The 20,593-nt window shown below is 39.7% G+C and overlaps 1 protein-coding gene across 1 annotated transcript in view; it reads left to right on the top strand.

Annotated features, from left to right (window-relative positions):
* The window catches only part of iqch (IQ motif containing H), a 190,117-nt gene that overhangs the window by 86,632 nt on the left and 82,892 nt on the right, over positions 1-20,593 (top strand). Inside the window, exon 15 of the mRNA XM_063066163.1 lies at positions 18,964-19,084. Coding sequence (XP_062922233.1) covers positions 18,964-19,084 — 121 coding nt within the window. The remainder of the gene's footprint in view (positions 1-18,963; positions 19,085-20,593) is intronic.

The following is a 20,593-nucleotide window of genomic DNA, read 5'->3' as shown; positions in this document are numbered from 1 at the left end:
AAGTTGAGAGTGGCCCCTGTATCACTGCATCAGATGCCGACAATCACTGTTTCAAAATGGATGAGCTGAAATGGGTTGCATACCCTTCTTGATGTGTATCTATCTTTTGGAGCATCTTTTTCCCTATTCATGTGTGATATCAGTAGTGAATAGTCATAGTCATACTTTATTGATCCCGGGGGAAATTGCTTTTTGTTACAGTTGCACCATAAATAATTAAATAGTATCGTGAAGCTTACTAGCCAAATTTTCTGACCTCCCAAAATCCCTTATCTTTACTTATTTTAATTTGCGTATAATGAGTGGAAATACTCGTTATACCCAATATGCAAATAGCACAGGTGCATTTCTTGGCACTCTTGAAATAGTCAGGACATGTTCTCTTCCCATCGGTACCATCAGAGAGGAGGTACAGGAGCCAGAGGGCATGCACTCAGTATTTTAGGAACAGTCCTCCACCATCAGATTTCAGAACAGCAAATTAACCAGCCCATGAACACTACCTCACTATTCTACTCTCTTATTTAATTCAATATTATATATATATGTGTGTGTGTGTGTGTGTGTGTGTACATATATATATATAATTGTAATTTATAGTACTTTGTTATGTATTGCACTGTACTGCTGCTGCAAAATAGCAAATTTCACGACATATGCCAACGATATTAAACTTAATTCTGACTTCTGTCACACTATAATGCTTTCAAGTCACATTTGTACCTTTAGTCACCTGAGGGAATAAAGTACGACCTCTAAGGAAAAGCATGCACATGTACTTCAAAGATGTGGTTGAAATTTTCAGTGGCACTGCAGAAAGAAATCGTTTTAAGAATGCATTGGGGTAGAAAGTTTTCCCCTTCATTTTCAGTCCTCATGAAGGGTCTCGGCCTGAAATGTCGGCTCTTTATTCCTTTCCATAGATGCTGCCTGATCTGCTGAGTTCCTCCAGCGTTATGAGTGTGTTACTCTGGGTTTCCAGCATCTGCAGAATTTCTGGTGATTATTGTGAAAAGTGTAGGGGGAGACATTGCCTGCCAAGCTGTGGATAGATCCAGCTGATGTCCAGGCACTTGCACTACTCAGTGCAGAAGAGACCACTTTTCCAGATGGTGGTGCATGATAAAGATAGGCATTAGATTGAAGGCTGCCTACAGGTATAACCATTTAACAGAAAAACAGCACCAAAAAAGAGATATACAGACCTTTGCACTGTATATACCACAATGAGCCAGAAGGAGGCATGTCTGTTGCATTGTAAGAAATCCAGTATTAGTATTCTTTCAGATATAACCCCCTCACCATTCCAACCCCCCCCCCCCCATCCCCACAACTTATCCCCCCAGGTCTCTGTGTCTCCACAGGGTGCCCCACCAAGCAGCCAAGCTGAGAGCTGATAAAATTGATCATCTGTTTCCCTGGTGAATTCAATTATCAGACAAGCCCCTGAGGCACCAACCTACAATAATGTGGAATGAGCATCTTAACTGCTGCACTATCAGATTAAAAAACACACACACACACACACACACACACACACACACACACACACACACGCGCACACACAGACACACTCACTCTCTCTCGCTCTCTCACACACTCACACACACACACTCTCATTCCTTATTAAGTGTTGCCATACCTGTAGACCATCATCAGGTCCTCTGACCATCATGGTGAGAATTTCAGCACATTAGCCATTGGTGCCATGATCTGACCAAAATCCCACAATGATGCGACAATATTTCACAATTTTGGTGTACAATGTAGCTCTCAGATTTTGTTTTTATTTTCAACAACCGTGAGAGTTTAGATTATCTGTTGTTATTTCAGAAATTTTTTCTGTACGTATTTTGTGCTTTTACTTTTTTTTAAAAAGCCTCTGCATCTTCAGATGTGTAATCAGGTCTGATCTTGTAAGCCTATCCCATAAAATATCATCAAGCACTCACTTCAATATGGTGGAGCAATAGGGGTCCTTCCCTGCAGGGTGGAATGTTCTAAAATATGCTGTATTAAGAGAAGAACAGTTAAAAAAAAATAAATGGATCTTATTCCACATCTATATCTAAATGTTCGAAAGCTAAGCTGACAGGGGTTGCAGATGATAACATTTGCTGGCAGAGCACTGCTTTTCATCGCACAATGTGAATACTGTAGTAAAGAGGCATATCGTAAAACCGTATGGAACAATCCCTATAAATATCCATGTTGAGTAAGAACAACAGTGCTTCTGCAGACTGCCATGAACCAGTAAGGTGGTCTGTTTGTAAGATAAATGCTCACAAGGTAACCTTTTAGACACTGGCCAGATGATATTTTGGGGTTTTTGTCAACTCTATGGCAGTTCCATTGAAGAGTTATGCACAGAATTTCTTTTCCCTTTTCAGATGACAGCATATTTCAATATTTTCTGCATTTTCTCATGTTTCATACATGTAATTACATTAAGTCTATATAAACATGGCTCTTTACAATGCAGTAATCATTGCAACTTACTGACTGTAACCTCCGCATGATAATCTGGATTGCCATGTATTTATAATGTATCTTATCACTTGGATCGAGGATCACGCTGTTTCATATGGTGTAGGACCTCCCAGAGCACTTGACCAGCTGTGCTCCCAGAAAGGCCTCAACAGCCAGTGACGCCCACCCTATTCAAAACACTCGGAAAGTATTAAAATTAAAAATACAGTATAGAATATTAAATCTAAAGTAAACACTTAAACAATTAAACACATTTAATTTGTTATAACTCAGTTTAAAAGATTTGCTTACCATTCTCCATGGAGGAGTTTCTTGCAAATCATTATTGTACACCCAGTTCTCTGCTGCAGTGTTTAAGAAAAAACAGATGGAAAATTCATCCTTGGGTTGTTCCAAGGCACCTCCTATCAACTGATTTAAAGTATCAGATGCAAACGCCCGTGATCAGGTCACTTGAAAGCTGTTTTGATTGAAAATGGTGTGTGTGTTAGGGGGAGAGAGAAAAAACATTATTGATGGCTTAGCTTGTTGGGGAGAAACACTTGGGGTGTATTTCTAGTTTGTAGTTTTGAGAATTCACGTTTATTTTTCTATCACAGTCACCACACAGCCTTCTCATCTGGCTTTTCTTTGTAATATGAGACAAGTTCCACTGCTTTCCAAAGCACGAAGAAATGCACAGCCCAGAATGATTCTTTATCCATCATCTCTTACTTAATTCCAGGAATTTAATGTAACTTTTCCTGAACCCTTTCTTTTCGAGGCAGTGTTTAATTGCAGTGCCCCTGCTGGTTATACAAGATATTTGCCTTGGTGAATTGCCTTATAAACCAGCTCTTCTATGTAATACTGCCTTTGCACAGTTTTTGTGTATATTCTCAGAATGAGGTTTAATATCACCAGCATGTTGTGAAATTTGTTAACTTCATGGCAACAGTACAATGCAATATGTAATAATAGAGAAAACTGCAAATTATAGTAAATATATATTTTTTTAAAAATATATAATAATCAAATAAAATAAGAAGTGCAAAAATAGAAATAATAAAAAGTAGTGAGGTAGTGTTCAAGGGTTCAATGTCCACTCAGAAATCGAATGGCGGAGGTGAAGAAGCTGTTTCTGAATCATTGAGTGTGTGCCTTCAGGCTTCTGTACCTCCTTTATGATGGTAGCAATGAGAAGAAGACATGTCCTGGGTGAATGGGGTCCTTAATCATGGATGCTGCCTTTCTGAGGCATCACTCCTTGAAGATATCTGGATGCTATGGAGGCTAGTGCCCATGATGGAGCTGACTAATTTTACAACTCTCTGCAGCTTGCCTTCATCCTGTGAAGTGCCCCCCCCCACCCACATTCCAGATGGTGGTGCAGCCAGTTAGAATGCTCTTCATGTGATACCTGTAAAAATTTGTAAGTCTTTTAGGTGACATACCAAATCTCCTCAAACTCCTAATGAAATAATCACCGCTGCTGTACCTTCTTTGTAGCTACATTGATCCAGGTTAGATCCTCAGAGATATTGACACCTGGGAACTTGAAATTGCTCACTCTTTCTGTTTCTGATCTCTCCATGAGGACTGTTGTGTGTTCCCTTGTCTTACCTTTTCTGAAGTCCCCAATCAGTCCTCAAGTGAACTAACCAGGATCTGGAAGCATTGCCTCCCTTTTTCAGCAGTTAAGTTGGAAATTTGTGGGACTGCTTTGTTAAACCTTGACATTTGTTTATTGTCACATTCATAAGTGCTGCTTGTATTAAGTAGCGTTTAGTCTCAAGATGTTTCAAAGCAGTTACAAAGCTAAATTAAGAGTATGGAAGAGGTGAACACTTATAACTCTGGTTTGGAACATTTGAAAATGAATGTACTAAGATGGTGGAAATAGAAAACCTTATTGAACTTCAAAAATATCAAGTTTTTATGCAGTAAAAATGTCCCAAGGTACTTCGTCGTTGTCGTCGTAGCTATCCCTCGAGGTCGAGGATGATGGTCTTCGTTCTGGAGAAGTGACCCACAGAGCGAAGACGCCTGTACGTGTATTTGTTTAACGTGTACTTGATGTTGCACTCCAAGAAGCACACAATACTTCACAAATCAACCAACTGATTCCAATAGCATGGAAACTACGACGATTGGAGCTGATGGATTTGTTGCAGCCTTCATCCGCCTTCACAGCCCTTGAGTTCAAAGTAACTTCGTCCGCCTGTTCCACCGTTGAGGTCTTGGTTGCATTGTTCTTTGTCAGGGACCTCACCCTTGACCTTACCACCATGGGTGACCCTAGCAGGAGCATAGCTCCAGACGGCATCGCTCTCGGGATCACACAAGCTTCTACACCACGACAAGGTGACAATCCACGGAGAAGATATGACATCACTAGATGCTGGAAATATGGAACAACAGACTCCTGCCTATCTTCCCCCTCTCATTTGGATTTGCCTATCACCAGCCAGCTCTCACTCCACTCTCTCCCCCTCTCCACTATTTTATCCTGGCTTTCTTTCCTGCTTTGAGCAACTGAATTTAAATCTACCATCTGTTGAAAGGGATTTTCACTTCATAACACCACAGCTCCTGCACAGGCCTCTGGATTACTATTCAGTTAACATAACCACCATAAACACTAGGGATTCTGCAGATACTGGAAATCTTGGACAACACACACAAAATGCTGGAGGAACTCAGTAAGTCAGGTAGCATCTATGGAAGGGAATAAACAGTTGACATCTTGAACCGAGTCCCTTCAACAGGACTTGAAAGGAAGGGTGGAAGAGATAAGGGGCTGCAGAAGAAAGAATCTGATAGGAGAGGACATTGTACCATGGAAGAAAGAGGGAGATGACTTTCTCCTCACCTGCCCATCGTTTCTCTCTGGTTTTCCTTCTTAATGTTCAGCCCTTTACCTCTTCCACCTATTCCTCCTAGCTTCTCACTTCATCCCCCTCCCTAACCCATTCATCTTCTCCCTCACCCATTCATCTTCCCCCTCACACGGTGTCACCTGTCATCTACCATTTTGTACTCCTTCCCCCGTCCCATTTTATTCTGGCTTCTGCCCCCTTCATTTCCAGCAGAGAAGAAGGGATTCAGCCCAAAATGTTGACTGCCCCTTTCCCTTCACAGGTACTACCTGACCTGCTGAGTTCCTCAAGCATTTTGTATTTTACTTCATATAAGGTATTAGGAAGTGAAATCCGTTCTTGAGGTGTATTAAGGTATACAACTAAAGGAGTTAAGTTTTCAGGGACATTGAAATGTGTTAGGGTTGCAGCAGTGTAGAGTAATATGCTGCCCCTAAATACGGGAACAAAACATTGTTTGTAGTTCAAGGAAGATAATGAGGGGAAGCTATTTATTCATTCCTAAACTGATAGAAGTTTACAGTGCAAACTAATTGGAATATGTGACCAGAAAGCTGAAACAGTATTTTGTAATGTATGCTACCGAAAATGAACTGACATGTTTTTTTATTTAATTTTTGTCTTATATCACAATGACAGGTTTATTAGAGAGCTGTGTAGGAAATGTTCAAGATTTTTCACTATGATAGTGCCTAATTAATTGCACCTCATAAACCTGTTAATATGGCGAATTTAGATGACAGTTTGTGCTGTTTGAAATGCACTTGGGTATTATATATAAAAAATATTCCTTGGTAACGACTGAGCCACACATACCAGGAGGTCTCGGATATGATTACCAGCTCATTCTAGCTGATCTTGGTCAGGACTACAATTGTATTTAGCATCTCTGGGTTAGGGAGGGAGAAAATGTGGCCAGGTCACTCCACTTGTCAGTGACCTCTGCTGACAAGTATAGATGCGTGAAGGTAGACAGAGAAAAGAATGCAGCTTGACTGTGACGTCCTACTGACACTCACCAACATCAGCCATGGAGAACAGTCACTTGGGACAAATTCCAGAGGGCAGCAAGTGACCATGGAACCTTAACCTCACAGGAGAAGGGGAGGAGAATAGCAGAAAAAAAAATTATAAATACTGTATTCAGACATGGAGCTATTTTTTGTTTACCCTCTTGTAAATCTACATGTGTATACTTTAATTATTGGGAGTAATTGGTCTCAGCTTGAAGGAGGGTAATTAATCCAAAGAAAAGAAGAAAGTGGACCCCATGTGGTATTTAAGAAAAGAAAATGTAGCTGAACAGAAGAGTGCAAGATGGAAGAGCTTCTGGGATCCTATGCCAGGCATTTAAAGCAGTTGTTTTCTGCTCGTGTGTTCCGGCATAACATATGTGTCCCTATTATTTTATAAAAGAAAAAAGGCTCTTCAGTTTTAAACAGGCCTAAGTCTTTCTGTGGAACTCAGGCTGAAGTCTGGATAATGAGCGACGCAGCCTCTCAAGGTAGAGTGAGCAGATAATACCATGTGGACACAGAGTATGTATGCTGCTCTCAATTCCACTTAATGCATGCTGAAGCCACATCGAATTGCATTTCACATAAGTGTGATGGGTCATTAGATATAAGAGGAAATTGTCTCAGATGGGTTCAATAGACGCAACAAATATTTTACAAAACATTTTCCATTAACAGTGAAAAACAAAAAATGAGGCATTTGTATAGTAATATGCTAACATAGTGAGTCCTTTTGCGAGGGGATTGTGCAATATGTACTTCTGCTCTAAGAGATAAAAACAATGATAATTGAACTTTCTTCAATTTTTAAAATATACATTTTACATTTTGGATACTGAACAGCATTTGCGTAGAAATAGAATAAAAAGGCAGTAGATGGATAGGGGAGGTGAGGTGATTAAGTAACATATTAAATCGCAGAACCAATGCTAAATTCACTGCATTTTTTCGTTAAGAAGATCAGTCAATTGTGAAGAAATGTGGCACATTATCCAGCCCCGAAAATGCTCCACATGGGGTGAATGGCCATGTGGCATTCAACCTGAGTTATGACATCAGGAAAAGTACCCCCCCCCCCACCACCACCACTGCTTCTGAGGTAGTGGGATCTCAACCACCAACTTAGGGAAAGGGGCCTCTGAGTGTTTGCATTGGAATTTGATTTCACCACAAATGAACTGATTCAAACTGTAACTAGTTCCAAAGTTTGGCAGTATGAAGTAATACTTAAAATTCAACACTTAAAAGCCACTCAACAGTAGAGAGCGGAGTCATTCAACAGTTAGCCAACTGTAACCATTTAAGATCAACATCTGGAGTTGGATTAAATTGAGGACAAGCTATACAGATTGCATTTAGGTTCCCCTGGAGTGTAGATGACTAATAGCTGATTTGAGGTATTTAAGTTAGGAATTGACTATTGTTCATTTCACTCGGCAAGACCTGTCCCGAACTGTTCTTGAGGATGCGGTGAAGAACCACCTTGTTGAATTGCTGCAGTCCTTCGGGTTAGGTATTCCGTTAATGTTAGCAGGGAATACCAGGATTTAAACTTGGTGGTAATAAAGAACAAAAGACACAAGAAATTCTGCTGATACTGGAAATCCAGAGTAACAACACACAAAAAATACTTGAGGAACACAGCAGGACAGACAACATCTATGGGGAAGAATAAGCAGTCGATGTTTTGGGCCAAGACACAAACCGTCCTGATGAAGGACCTTGGCTCGAAACATTACTGTTTATTTCTCTCCGTAGCTGCTGCCTGTTCTGTTGAGTTTCTCCAGCATTTTGTGTGTGTTATGACAGTGTATTTCCAGTTTGGGATTTGATGTAACTTAGAAGGAAAAGCGGGTGCGATGACAGTCTCCTGCCTAGTCCTTCTTGGTAGTTGAAATTGTGCATTTGAGAGTTGCTGTCATTTGGCGCATCAGTCAATCCAGCGGTCTGCCTTTTCCTGGATGGTGTCGAGTTCATGAGTGTTGTTGAAGCTCCATTCAACCTGGCTAACAGAGAGCATCTCATTACACGTACTTGTCAATGGTGAAAAGCCGTGAGGAGTGTGTCATACCACTCATCATCTGACCCACTCTTATAGCCCCCAGTAATTATGAGGATGGACCAGATACATTTCAGATAGAGAAATTGATTGCTAAGGTAACTGTAAATGAACAACCTCCTGTGACAGGGCTGTCCTGAGCTTGACAATATAACATTGTATTTAGAACTTCGCTGTTTAAAACATTGAACATACAATATAGAACAATACATCACAGTTATGGCTCCAAGGCCACAATGTTGTGCCAAACTTTTCACTTACTCTAAAATTAATCTAATCTTTTCCTCACATATAGTCCTTCATTTTTTTTCATCCATGGCCTAATCCAAATGTTTCTTAAATTACCCCAAATGTATCTACCTCTACCACCACTTCTGACAGGGCATTCCACACTCTGTGTAAAAAAAACGCTACCCCTGATATCCCCTTTATACTTTCCTGTAAATTATGCCCTCTCACATTATCCACTCCTGTTCATATGGATATTTGGAATTATGTCTTATTTTATAGAACGGTAGAAGTCTGGGTCACTCTCCATGTTGTGCCTGGAAGACAATTTAAAATGTTTAAACTGAGATTGATAGCTTTTCATTAGGCAATGGTATTAGGTGATACAGGACGAAGACGGATGGATGATGTTGGGATACAGATCAATCATGTTTAAATTGAATGGTGGAACAGATTCAAAGGACTGAATGGCCCTCTCCTATTCCAAGGCAGTTTGATAGCTGATTTTGTACAAAGGATGTTATGGTGTTGTGATTACACTACTTGTGAATAATCTGGAGACCCGGGCTAACAGACCAGATAATGTGAATTCACTCTAGCCAGCACACTTCTGTCAGTTGGCTCCTATGGAACATAAAAGATAGTCAGCACCTCAGGAGATCAGGGAATAAAAGGGAATGTAAAGGATTTCAGTCTGGGCAGGGATCCAAATAGGTAAATGTATGTCATTTATGCAATGTGCTGCTTTTTTAATTCAGAGAATTTAAAAGAAATAAAGCATTAAAGATCTCATTTAAATTGTATTAAACCTGAGCAATGCTATAATTCCAGTTTCTAGTAACTTAAAATGGTAATTTAAAACTACAGGGTAGAAATTTATGATTGCCACTTTTCTCGCACAAGTGCTTAAAATGTGCATTCTAAATTACTTCCACTTCTAACGTAAACAATTGTGTGACAAAATTGTACAAGAGCGAACAAAACTCTGCGACTGCTCCAACATCTTTACACACCGTTATGAAGCAACACCTGTGATGAAGGTTGTAAGTTCCTGCCCAGTGACAGGTGGCGTGGCCTTTGTCCTTTGTAGTGTGTACAACCCTCATTATATCTGACCTGCCCAAAGCACAAAGATACACTCAATGGTCACTTTATTCGGTACCTCCTATACCTAATAAAGTGGCCACTGAGTGTATGTTTGTGGTCTTCTGCTGCTGTAGCCCGTCCACTTCAAGGTTTGATGTGTTGTGTGTTCAGAGATGCTCTTCTGCACACCACTGTTGTAACACATGTTTATTTGAGTTACTGTTGCCTTCCTGCCAGTTTGAACCAGTCTGGCCATTCTCCTCTGACCTCTATTAACAAGGTGTTTTCACCCACAGAGCTGTAAACTCTAGAGATTCTGTTGTACTGGAAAATCCCAGAAGATGAGCAGTTTCTGAGATAGTCAAACCACACCATCTGGCACCAACAATCATTCCACGGTCAAAGACACTTAGATCACATTTCTTCCACATTCTGATGTTTGGTCCGAACAACAACTGAACCTTTTCACCATGTCTGCATGCTTTTATGCATTGAGTTACTGGCACATGATTGGCTGATTAGATATTTGCATTAATGAGCAGGTGGATTGGTGTACCTAATAAAGTAGCCACTGAGCCAGGTTTGTCTAGTTCTTCAATTTGCTGCTGAACTGTTCCTGAATAGCCTCAAAATAAGATGATTATTAATATTTAAAATGCCTTGAATTATTAGTATATATTTTAATATCCTATTTAATGAAGCAGAAGTAAAGGAAACTGATAAATTTATACAGATTCTAAATTTTTATTTAGGGATGAATCTGCTTTTAAGTAAAATCTCTTAATCTGCAAAACGGTATTAGCCTCAAAATGATCTCACCTCAGTGACAGCAACAGAACACAGAATTGCTGGATGTTCTCTGCAGGGTGAGTAGCTTCAGTGGAGAGAGTGAAACAGGCTTTGTACTTCAAATCAACAACCTTTCAATAGAATTGGCACAAAGTGAGAGAATATGTGTTCATCCAATAGCTCATATCTTTTTTTTTACAACCATAAATACAAGAGATGCTGCAGATGCTGGATATCTAGAGCAACACACACAAAATGCTGGAGGAACTCAGCAGGTCAGGAAGTATCTATGGAGGGAAATAAACTGTCAATGTTTCAGGCCAGGACTCTTCTTCAGAACTCGAAAGAAAGGGGAAGAAACCAGAATAAGAAAGTGTGGGGGAGAAGGGTAGAGTATAAGCTGGCAGGTAATTGGTGAAACCAGGTGAGGGGTCAGATGGGTGTTTGGGGGGGGGGGAATGAAGTGGGAAGCTGGGAGGTGCTAGGTGGAAGAACATTGAATCTAGTAGGAGAGGAGAGTGGAGGAGAGAGGAGGAGGAGGAAGAGGGGAACCAGAATGAGGAATGGAAAAAGACAGGAGGACTGAGGGGAGAGAAATTAATTGAACTTAGAGAAATCAATGTTCATGCCATCAGGTTAGAATATGTGTTGCTCCTCACCCTGAGTTTGTCCTCATCATAGCAGGAGGTGAGACCCAATGCAAACTGGGGGACCACCTTGTTGAACACCTTTGCTCTTTCCACAACAAAAGGCAGATTCTCATTTCAATTCAAACCATCCCCACCCCCATTCCCATTCTGACATGTTTGTCCATGATCTCCTCTACTGCTGTGAAGAGGATCACCATCAAGGCCATGCTCTTTTCTTGCTGCCACCTTAGGTCCCACACACCAGGTTCAGAAACATGTATTGCCCTACCAACTTCAGGCTCCTGAACTGGCATAGATAACTTCACTCATCTCAACTCTGAACTGATTCCACATCCTATAGACTCACTTTCAGGGACTCTACAGCTCAAGTTGTCAGTATTATTAATTTTATTTATTTGCACAGTCTGTCTTCTTTTGCACATTGATTGTTTGTCAGTCTGTGTGTATAATTTTTCACTGATTCTATTGCATTCCTTTGTTTTCCTGTGAATGCCTGCAAGAAAATTAATCTCAGGGTAGCATGTGGTGACATATACTGCACATACTTTGATAATAAATTTACTTTGAACTTTGAATTTATTTAATCAATGCATTCATGTCTCCATCTACAGAACATCCAAAAATTCTTTTAGAAGCATTGTTGGGAAACAGTGAGCAGACTACCAATCATTCACTTTGTTAATGATTGGAAACAACTCAAGTAAGAGAATGGAAAAGCAAATAGATGTGTAACTAAGAAAGAAAAGTAATAAAATCTGACAATTATGGTTATATTGGGCTGTAATGGCCACTCGTTCATATGAAAACCAACTCACGTATCTCAAATAAAATACACAAAGATTTTTGTTTTAATATTTAAATTTATTGTGCAGTTATCTGCCGGAATCCTCAGGACTTCTTTTACTGGTTTCCAATACTGGGTTTTGAGCTCTGTATTTAAAACCCATCTGTTCCCAGCAAAAGCTTCATTACAGTAACATTTTGAGTTAACAAATTTCACATCACATGCCGGTGACAATAACAACCCTAATACAACTGCTTATTCTTGAGCAGTCATTGACCAATCTCATTCCATTTTGACAGTACTTGGATATGTAGATGAAGAGTTATAGGCTGCAGGGCTACACCCTTGGCGCTAAAGGAGTGTTTGGGCTGGTTAGCTCTTTTATTGACCAAAAAAGACACAATTGATTATAAAGCACATTTTTATGATTCTGGTTTAATTAGAAAGAATTATGACATTAAGTTATCAAGGAAATTAGTAAAACAGTTCACAGTTGTATCATTGGGAAAAGGAAGGTGATAGTTCAGATGGGAATCGGGCCTATAAGGAACAGACAAGATAATTCCACGTACCATCTATCTGATAAATAGGAAAACAAGGATATTTTAATTAAAATTTAGTGTAACAAAACCAAAAAAAAATGATTAAATGCCTGGTCCTGATGGGTTTCATCCACACATTTTTAAAGAATCAATGAGAAAGTGAGGTAGAAGCTTTACTACATACATATATTTAAGATTTATTAGAATGAGGTACAGTACAGTGCCTGTAAAAAGTATTTTCACCCTTACCCTTTAATATGACACACCAAATCATCACTGGTGCAGCCAATTGGTTTCAGAAGTCACATAATTAGTTAGAGATCTGTTTTTGCAGACCTGTGTGCAGTCAAGGTGTTTCAGTTAATTGTAGTAAAAATACCCCTGTATCTGGAAGGTCCAACTGCTGCTGAGTCAGTATCCTGGCAAAAACTACACTATGAAGACAAAACAACACTCCAAGCAACTTTGAGAAAAGTTTTTGAAAAGCACAAGTCAGGAGATTGATACAAGAAAATTTCCAAGTCACTGGATATCCCTTGGAGTACAGTTACGTCAGTCATCAAGAAATGGAAAGAATATGGCACAGCTGTAAATCTGCCTAGAGTAGGATATCCTCAAAAACTAAGTGGGTCATGCAAGAAGGTGACTAGTGAGGGAGGCCACCAAAAGACCTATGACAAGTCTGGAGGAGTTACAAGCTTCAGTGGCTGAGATGGGAGAGACTGTGCATACAACAACTGTTGACCAGATACTTCACCAGTCACAGCTTTATGGGAGAGTGACAAAGAGAATGCCACTGTTAAAATAACTCACATGAAATCTCAGCTAGAGTTTGCCAGAAGGCATGTGGGAGACTGAAGTCAGCTGGAATCAAAATTGAGTCTTTTGGCCATCAGACTAAATGCTTTGTTTGATGTAAGCCAAACACCACACATCATCAAAAACGCACCATCCCTGCCGTGAAGCATGGTGGTGACTGCATCATGCTATGGGGATGCTTCACCGCAGCAGGCCCTGGAAGGCTTGTGAAGGTAGAGGGTAGAATGAATGTAATAAGATACAGGGAAATCCTGGAAGAAAACCTGAAGCAGTCCGTAAGAGAACTGCGACTTGGGAGAAGATTTGTTTCCCAGCAAGACAAGGACCTCAAACATAAAGCCAAAGCTACACAGGAATGGCTTAAAAACAACAAAGTTAATGTCCTGGAGTGGCCAAGTCAGAGTCCAGGCCTCAATCCAATTGAGAGTTTGTGGCTGGACTTGAAAAGGGCTGTTCACTCCCCGTGCAATCTGACAGAACTTGAGCAGTTTTGTAAAGAAGAATGGGAAAAAATTGCAGTGTCTAGATGTGCAAAGCTGATAGAGACCTATCCACACAGACCCAAGGCCATAATTGCTGCTAAAGATGCATCTTCTAACTACTGACTTGAAGGGGGTGAATACTTATGCAATCAATTATTTTGTGTTTTATATTTGTAATTAATTTAGATCACTTTGTAGAGATTTGTTTTCACTTTGACACGGAGTCTTTTTCTGTTGATCAGTGTCAAAAAAGCCAAATTAAATCCACTGTGATTCAAGTTGTAAAACAATAAAACATGAAAACTTCTGGGGGAGGGGTGTGTAAATACTTTTCATAGGCACTGTATATTGCCAGAAGGCTGGAAAATGGTGAATGTAATACCTATACTTAAGAATGGAGAAAAAGCATTTCCAGGCAGCTATAAACCAATCATCTTAACAATGGTGGTAGGAAAACCATAGATCCCCTACTAAAGAGGAGAATTTCTACAATATCTAGAAATGAAAAATATAATAGTAAATATGGATTTCAAGAAAGGCAATTTTGTTTGACCAGGCCCATTAAATTTTGGGAGAGAGTAACAGACAATGCCAATTCAGTTGCTGCAATTCATCTAGATTTTTTGAAATGACTTATAGGATATCTCATAATAGACCAATGAATAACGTCAAAGAATGTGGCAGAATGGATTGCTAGCTGCCTTCAAGACAGAAAACAGAGAGTAGAGACAAAAGGCAGCTAAATGCGATGGAGGAAAGTCAGTAGAGGTTACCACAGGAAGCATGGCAACACTTGTAGACTGCCCTCAGCGGAACATCTTCAGACTGTGTTGGGCGATGACACAAACAATGCATTTCACTGTATGTTTTGATGGACATATGACAAATAAAGGTAATCTTTAATTTAGATTCTGAAATCAAAAGTGCAGTTTTTAAATGTAGTACAGCTTTTATATTACCCAGACAACTTTAACACACAAAAGTTAAAGAAGTGAAACTTTTGAACCATCTTTTTCTTTTCATATTGTGTAATAAGTACACAAACACAAACCAACATCCACTGCCATTCTCTCTGCTCCATCTATATTATTGGCCCCACAGCTACAATTTGTAGATCAGATTCCCTGCACTAACTTGCAATTCCCTTTATGGAATCTACTGCTCCTTCCTCAGTACTGCCGACACTAGGGAGACTTTCACAAAGGTCTGTTGCATTGTGCAGGGACGATCACCATCTCTCTGTGACCTCGGAAAGGAAACTCTCTCCCTGAACCACATTCCCAAAGACACTAATCTCACCGGGATTGGGCATCCCAGACACTTGGTCTCATTGTGGTACAGTTCAAGACAGTGACTCTCACTGGGTGACAGATGTGAAGACATTGACTCACTTGGATACAGGTCCCACAGACAGTGATTCTCATGACATATCTCGCTCTCATAGTGCATTTGCTTATGTTAGAATCTATCTGCCACAATTAACACACACAAAATGCTGGACACACAACATTTTATGTGCATTGTTCTGGATTGACAGCATCTGCAGAATCTCTCGTCTTTATAATTTTTTTTATTTAGATACAGTGTGGAATAGTTCCTTCTGGCCTTTTGAACTGCGCTGCCCAACAACCCCAATTTAACCGTAATCTAATCACAGGACAATTTACAATGACCAATTAATCTATGTGGTACCGTGGGAGGAAACCAATGGACTTGGGAAAAATCCACACATTCCATGGGAAAGATACAGTGACAACCCTACAGGGGACATTGGAATTGAACTCCGGACTTCATTGCTCAAACTGTAACAGTCCCATGCTAACTGCAATGCTACCATGGCATCATTCATTTCTTTTTAGAAGGTCTAATAAATTTAATATAGCTGGGCAAACTAAAAGCATTATTAGCCCTTTCATACCTGACAATAATGTGGATATATTTCACAGGAAACTGGACATGCAGATAAGGAAGAGAGTGTCCTGCTGATGGTTACAATGGAACAAGTGCACGAGCATGGGCTGGTTAGGCTGAATGGCCTGTTTCTCTACAGCACATGCTATATAACCCTATGTAGCAAAAGCACCATTAGATTAAATAACGAAGTACCATTGGTAAGCACTTACTTAGCATGCATTACTTAGTAAGATGTCCCAAAGAAAACAAGCTATGAACATACAGTACTGAGACCAAAAGCTTGGCGGAAAAGGTTGATTTAAAGACCATATTTAAAGGTGGGGAAGAAACTGCAGTGTGAAGAAGTGAGGAATGCAGAGATCTCAGAATGCCAGGCAGTGTTCCAGGTAAGGGAGATGAAAAGCCTGAGAGCAGGGGTTCCCAACCTGGGGTCCATAGGTCCCTTGCTTAATGGTATTGGTCTATGGCATAAAAAGGTTAGGAACCCCTGCCTCAGAGAGATCTGAACAAAAGGATGAGAACTTCAAAATGAGGATATGAAGGCATGAAATGATGGGTGAATGGCACTTGGGGCAAGTTAGGATATTAATCGAAGGGAAGTGCAAGGGTCTGTGAAGGGAATTTTCAGGAAAATGGTTCCTTGGGGACTGAAGCTGCTGTTGCCAAAAGTGAGGGGGAGGGATGCACAAATGGCCAGGAGAATGGTGAACAAGTGGGAATGATTGTAGTAGTGAGGATGTTTACATTCACAGGCTAGAAACTGCTTTTAATTAGCCTTTAATCTATACACAATTAATCTCCTACCCCTTTATCTAAATTATGACTTCCTGTTCCTAATCCGTTCCCACTCTATGTTTACTTTTTTCCCTCTTATGAAATTTGCTACAGGAGTTTAAAACAGATAATGAAGGTTGAGGCCACAAAAGGATTTAGCTCGAGGTGTTTCTGGCTGTAAACACCAAGGCACTGAGCAGGTCTATGCACAAACAAAGATGCATCAACCATTTTGCACATAGCAACATCCCACAAACTGTTGAAGAAATAATGAGTAGCAAGTTTCCCTGTTTCACATGATAAAGGACAGGGGAAGCACTTCGTACAAGATTCTGGGGTAAACCCACTCTTAAGATTGTTTAATTACATTAAACCACCAGCATGTCAAATGATTTCCCTGCCCACAATTGAACACATGTACAAAGAGCACTGCCAAAAGCATCAGCCTCCTGTCATCCAGGCCATGTTCTCTTCTCTCTGCTGCCATCAGGAACAAGGTACAAGAAACTCTGGTTCAGAAACAGTTAACCCATCACTGAACTGTTCCCACAACCTATGGACTCACTTTCAAGTACTCTTTGTCTCATGTTCTTGAGATTTATTGTTTATTTATTATTATTTTATCTTTGTATTTATACTGTTTATTGTCTTTTTTTGCATATTGGTTGTTTGTTCATCCTGTTGGGTGCTGTCTTTCAATAATTCTGTTGTGTTTCTTAGATTTTATGTGTATGCCTACAAGAAAATGAATCTCAGGGTTGTATACGGTGACATGTATGTAGTTTGATAATAAATTTACTTTGAACTTTGAAGTGTCTGCAAGAAACTGAGTCTCTTACTTTGAGTTTGATTTAAGATCTACTCCAAGTAGTGTCGTACTCAACAGTTCAAGAGCTCAGGCGCCACTGAAATGAAGCGTCAGCTAAGATGATACGCTTAAATTCTTTGTGTGAATGAACGTTAAATTACTTCCATTGCCACCATCACACACTCAGCAGGTGCAGTCAATAGAAAACAGCATGCTACAACTGTAATAATAAATTACCAAAAAAATCTAAACCGTAGGACACAATTAAAAAGCAGCAGTAATTTTCTTGAGGACTCGGTGGCAAAATCCACCACACGGTATGGTACTGACCAAATCTATACTTTAGTTAACAACTGTACAATATTAGTTATGGCTGTGAAATCTTTGGCTGGGGCTGAAATATTGATTATGATCTCTGTTCCTGATAATGCAAGACAAGATCTTTTGTGATCCAAAGATTTTTCGGAAGTCAAGAATGAGGCATAAAACTTGTTGCTCATGGCTGTTTTGTTAAGTGTTACAAAGTACAAAATGAACAAGAAAGACAAGCCAAAGAAGACAAAGGAAAAAGCTGTCATGGTCATCTCATACTCAGACTAGAGATAACAATCTATCCAGTGATAACAATGAGATGGTAAAATATCCAGATTCAAGTGGTGTGGCATCTGCTACAGAGAACTAAGATGCTTGTAGAAAAATACAGAAGCAATTGTACCATAATAACTGGTAAATTCATTAAATTACAGTACAGTTCAAAAGTCTCAGGCATGTATTTATAGCTAGAGTGCCTAAGACTTTTGCATAGTACTGTATTTGTCAATGTAGAGCGGAGAGCAAGTTATAAATCTGGTGGAAGCAAAGGATGTTGGGTAGGGCGAGGGTGGAGCGCCACAGGAGGGGCGTGGGACAGGTGGCAGAGAAGGAGTGTCGGGGCGATGGGTGGGGCAGGTGCAGACAGACCCAGCCCTGAGACACCAGGCAAGGTCATTTTGATTAAACACAAGTGGTTTATTGATGAATACTGAATGTCTCTCTGGTGCTTCCCCTCCCTCCCATCTCCCTTCCCCTTTCCCCAACCATGATTCCCCTCTCCCTGTTTCCTGTCCACTCTCAGTCCACAGTAGAGACCCATATCAGAATCAGGTTTATCATCACTCACATATGTCATGAAATTTGTGTTTTTTTGTGGCAGCAGTATAGTACAATACATAAAATTACGACAGTACTGTGCAAAAGTCTTGGGCACCCTAGCTATATGTATGTGCCTAAGACTTTTGTACAGTACTGTACATGTATATAGGTGATTACATAAAAATACAAGCAAGCGTAGTAAGGTTAAACCACATGAAAAATATAAGAAGAAAAATAATTCTACACCTCAATCCAACAACTGAAATGCCCTCTTGGTCAAATAGCTATACCCATGAAGGATGACCAGTTATACATGTTTCATGGGAACAAATAATACAGGAACATAGTTGTGAATGGGGGCAGGTGATGTCGGTTGTGTGGGTCTTAATTCAAAGGTAGAAGTTAATTTACTGCAAATAAACAAATAGATTTCATCTTTGCTTCTGTGACTCGTGTGACTGTTGACTCTTCCCATTTTAAAGTTCATATCTTTATACGTAAATGCTAATGTTTATCTTTGATTTGTTGTACAGGAACCCTCTGAGATCAAGATGGCTAAGGAATTGCCTGGAGTTTTGGCAGAGCATGCTCGACCTGTTAATCAGGAAATATTCCCCACATGGGAAAAATTCCTAAAAATGTTCCTCTGTCAAGGTATGATTTTCTTTTGGTGATGTTCTTTGAGAACATAGGAAATCCTACATGGGAAAATTTGTTTATAATGCTCCGCTGTCAAAATATAGTGTTTCTTCTGATGATATGCTTTTTTTATAACTTTATTTTTATTGTTTTGCCAATAACAGAACAAACAGGATAAAAACAGAGACAGGGTCATCATAGGTGAAGTAAAATCCGTATCTTATAATAGAAAAAATGAATAGAGAAATGGGTTACATTGCTGTGTCAAGGTTAACCAAACTCTAATGTCCATAATTGACTTTCAAAGTCTCAGGAGACCTTAAGATCCATGACTTTAAAGTCCATTCTGCGGGTTCCCTCATAGGAAGAAATAAAACAAAGTTCTTCAAACCAAATAAATGTCCAGTGAAGAAGTCATTTCAGGTTCAAATAAAATGTCCAATTTTCTCAGTACCTTTCAAATTTTTTAGTAGCATGTCCTGGAAGACATAAGGTTATGTAAGATTTTATATAATGCCAAAAATAAATAAGTTATAAAGTAACAGACCTGAATAAGGTCAATGTTGGAGAATGTTTGATATGTTGGCTGATTATTTTCATATTTTCTGGGAGTGTCCAAAGATCTTGTCTTATTGGTTAGATCTGGTAACAGAGATAAGGTCAATATCAGCCCAGAGATTAATTTTGACTTTAACGTTATTTATTTGGGTAATGTACCAAATGGGCTCAAAAAGCATTTGTTACAAATGCTACTAGCAACCAGTAAGGAGGCAATTACCAGGAAATGGCTAAGCAAAGAGTCTTCTACAGTCCTGGAATGGATAGAAATAGTTCAAGAAATTTATGTTATGGAATGACTGATGATATGCTTTTATTACCTAGGAAATCCTGTTAATATTTTCCAATCAATTTGATTCCCAGAGTGGTTGTAGTGGCAACAGAAACAGGAAAATCAGTTTTCTCACACGTTGCTTAGATTAAAAGGAACTCAATTTTGGTGGTGCTGGTCAGGCAACTGTTCACTTGGGCCCTGCAGTCTATTGCACTCACCTAACCATCTTCATGTTTCATCCAAAAACCATCCTCTTGTTGCATTAGTGATGGAATTTGAACCTGTAGCCTCTGCCATCAAGAAGGATAAAGGCTTTAAGCACATGCAAACACCTTTCATTGTCTCTTGACCTCCATCATGGAGCTCACTTCTCCCTTACACTTTGGGAGTGTCTTTACCAAAAGGATTCAAGCTCTTCAAAAACACATCTCATCACCACCTTCCCAAGGACAAATAGGGATGAACTATAAATGGGCACTAGGGTAGCATAGTGGTTAGTGCAATGCTATTACAACTTGGGGCGTTCCAGAGTTCGGAGATCAATTCCAATGTTGTGTTATAAGGAGTGCATATTGACACCAACCACAGAGGAAGAAAAAGGAAGGAGGTCCAGAAAACAGAATACAGGGCATGAGGAAGGAAGGTGAGAAGTAGGAACTCAAGGGTAGTAATCTTGGGATTGCTGCCTGTGT

Source organism: Mobula hypostoma, chromosome 13 (genome assembly GCF_963921235.1).
Source record: "Mobula hypostoma chromosome 13, sMobHyp1.1, whole genome shotgun sequence".
NCBI classification, from domain to species: domain Eukaryota; kingdom Metazoa; phylum Chordata; class Chondrichthyes; order Myliobatiformes; family Myliobatidae; genus Mobula; species Mobula hypostoma.
This window is presented reverse-complemented; position numbering and strand designations above follow the sequence as displayed.